This window comes from Chelonoidis abingdonii, chromosome 11 (genome assembly GCF_003597395.2).
Source record: "Chelonoidis abingdonii isolate Lonesome George chromosome 11, CheloAbing_2.0, whole genome shotgun sequence".
Taxonomy (NCBI): Eukaryota; Metazoa; Chordata; order Testudines; family Testudinidae; genus Chelonoidis; species Chelonoidis abingdonii.
In genome coordinates, this window is record NC_133779.1 from 21116872 (window position 1) to 21119995 (window position 3124).

General features: G+C 69.0%; 1 protein-coding gene across 1 annotated transcript in view; it reads left to right on the plus strand.

The window, feature by feature from the left end:
- The window catches only part of PLD2 (phospholipase D2), a 17094-nt gene extending 14089 nt beyond the window's left edge, over positions 1–3005 (plus strand). Inside the window, 5 exon segments of the mRNA XM_075070620.1 lie at positions 193–358; positions 785–898; positions 1002–1077; positions 2404–2633; positions 2777–3005. Of these exon segments, the coding sequence (XP_074926721.1) occupies positions 193–358; positions 785–898; positions 1002–1077; positions 2404–2633; positions 2777–3005 (815 nt within the window).
- The last annotated feature ends 119 nt before the right edge of the window (positions 3006–3124 follow it).

Here is a 3124-nt window from a genome sequence, read left to right on the forward strand (position 1 = left end):
AGCGCTGGAATTTCAACAAGGTCGTGTGGGCCCGACTTGGGGGGGGGGGGTGTCCCAGTGAGCGGGCCCTGTCCCGGGAAGGGGGGGGTGGTACCTGCGGTCGCTCCACCGGCACCTCCTGTCCCTGCAGACCGGTGAAGAACAAGTAACCTGGGCCCAGGATATCCCTACCTCCTTCCCAAATTCGCTCAGCGCCGCCCACGCCGGGGGGCGGGGGGCTGGCTGGGGGGGGTCACTCTGCCCAGGTCTCACCCCTCGTCTCCCCCCAGAACCAGTTCTTCATCAGCTGCGCGGACGGGCGGGCGGTGCTCAACACGGTGGGGGACGCCATCATCGGCCGCATCCTGCGGGCCCACAGGTCACCCCGATGCCGGGGGGGGGGACGGGACCCTGGCGTCTGTCAGGCCCCGGGGGGGGACACGACCCGGCATCTGTCACGCCCTGCGGGGGGGAACCCGGCGTCTGTCACGCTCTGGGGGGGGGCGGAACCTGGCGTCTGTCAGGCCCCGGGGTGGGGGGGAACCTGGCATCTGTCAAGCCCCGGGGGGGATCCCAGTGTCTGTCACGCCCTGTGGGGGGAGGAGGCAGGGTCCCATTGTGGTGGGCTGCGAGGGGGGGGGGCGGATCGGCACTGGGATGGGGGGGACCCCAGGACCGGCCCTGGGGAGGGGGACGCATCTCATGTTGCGCGGGGGGGCAGGACTAACTCTGGGACCCCAGCCCCGCGGGGGAGGGGCTGTCCCTGTGGGTGTGGGGGGGTTAACGTCTCCCCGTCCCCCCCCAGAGAGAAGACACGGTTCCGGGTCTTCGTGCTGCTGCCCCTGCTGCCCGGCTTTGAGGGGGTCATCGCCGAGGGGGGGGGGAACTCTATCCAGGCCATCCTGCACTTCACCTACCGGTACGGGGGGAACCACCGGGCGTGGGGGAGGGGGGCCAGGACAGGGTGAACTAGGGGGGCAGAGGGGTCCCACTCATTGGCTGCCTCCTTCTTTGTTCCCCAGGACGCTCTGCCGGGGCGAGTCCTCCATCCTGTGCCGCCTGAAAGCTGCCAGTGAGTGTCGGGGGGGGCACGGGAGGGCTCCGCTCTGACCCCCCACTGCCCTCCCACTGCCGGAGGGAGAACCCAGGAGTCCTGGCTCCCAGCCCCCCTGCTCTGACCCACCAGCCCCAACTCCCCACCCAGAGCCGGGGAGAGAACCCAGGAGTCGGTCCCAGCCTCCTGCTCTAACCCATCTCACCCCCAACTCCCCACCAAGCCGGGGAGAGAACCCAGGATCCCTGGCTCCCATCCCCCTGCTCTACCCCAGTCAGCCCCACTGCCCGTCAAAGACGGAGAGAACCCCAGAATCCTGTGCTCCCAGCCCTAACCCCGCCCACCTATCGCTTCCGGTCCCACCTGGGAAGAGAACCCAGATCCTGCTCCCAGCCCCCCTTCTCTAAACCACCAGCCCCCCACTACCTCCCAGAGCTCTGGGGAGAGAACCAGAGTCCCCGGCTCACAGCACCCTGCTCTATACCCCTCACCCCAGGCCTCTCCCCTCGCCAGACCGGAAGAGAACCAGGAGTCCGCTCCAGCCCCCCTGCTCCTAGCCCCCACCCCACTCTCGGTTCCGACCAAAGAACCCCGCATTGAGGGCTAAGCGAGTCACATTCCTGGCCAGGAAGACCCCCCACCCCCAATAGCCAGGACCCCCAGCCCTGGACCACGGGCCCGAGTAAACCCCGTCTCCCCCCCCCGCAGTCGGGAACCCCAGTGGAGAACACATCTCCAGTCTCGGCTAGCACCCACGGGACTGGCGCTCCTGCTCACCGACTGGTCTACCCATCAGCAAGATCTGATCGCGCGACCCCGAGTTGCTATTCGGTGATGAGAGCGCTGGAAACCAGGAGTGCCGGCCCCACCTCCCTCACCGAACACCGCGAACGCCACGCCCTGCCCAAGCCGCGCGAACCAGCAGTCACTGGCCCCACCCTCCTCCGCCGCTAACTGCCACAGAATGGTCAATCGTCTCAAGGAGAACCCAGGAGTCCTGGCTCCCAGACCCCCTGCTCTAACCACCAGCCCCCACTCCCCTCCCAGAGCTGGGGAGAGAACCCAGGAGTCCTGGCTCCCAGCTGAGTCAAGATTGAGGGGCACTGGCAGAGCTGGGGGGAGCCTAGGGTTGGCAGGGGCTGTGGGTCGGGAGTGAGGGGCACCGGCAGAGCTGGGGGGGCAGGGCTGGGCTAGCGGGGGCTGCGGGTCGGAAGTGAAGGGCACTGGCAGGACCGGGGGCAGGGGCTGCGGGTCAGGAGTGTGGGACATTAGCAGAGCCGGGGGGCAGAGATGGAGTCCCAGGGAGTTGTGGGTCGGGAGTGAGGGGCACCGGCAGAGCTGGGGCGGCTGCAGGTCAGGAGTGAGGGGCACCGGCAGAGCTGGGGGGGCTGTCGGTCGGGAGTGAGGGGCACTGGCAGAGGTCTGCCCCGTCCCTTGCCCCCCCAGGCTCTGCCAACATCAACGACCGCAGCCTGCTGGGCAGGCGGGACAGTGAGCTGGCCGTGCTGGTGGAGGACACGGAGCTGGTCCCGTCGGTCATGGACGGGCAGCCGTACCAGGCGGGGAAATTCGCACTCAGCCTGCGCCTCGACTGCTTCAGGTGGGTATGCGAGTCGCCTCCCCTCCCCCCGCGGCTCTGTGCGTGCCCCTCGCCCTGCAGACTCGGGGTGCAATCCCACACCCCCCGCTGGGCCGTTACCTGGGCACCGTCTCCTCATCCCAGCACTGGGCCCTTCTCCGCAGGTCGCTTCTGGGGGTGTCGGGCGCCTCCAGCCTCGACGCCCAGGATCCCGTCAGCGACGACTTCTTCCACGGGGTCTGGAAAGCCACCGCCCTGGCCAACGCCAACATCTACGATCAGGTGTGTGGGGAGCCGGGGGCAGGACTGGGCTGGCAGGGGATGTGGGACGGGAGTGAGGGGCACCGGCAGGGCTGGACTGGTAGACTGGTAGGGGCTGTGGGTCGGGAGTGAGGGGTACCGGCAGGGCTCCGGGGGGGCAGGGCTGGGCTAGCAGGAGCTGCGGGTCGGGAGTGAGGGGCACTGGCAGGGCTCGGGGGGTGCAGGGCTGGGCTAGCAGGGGCTGCGGGTTG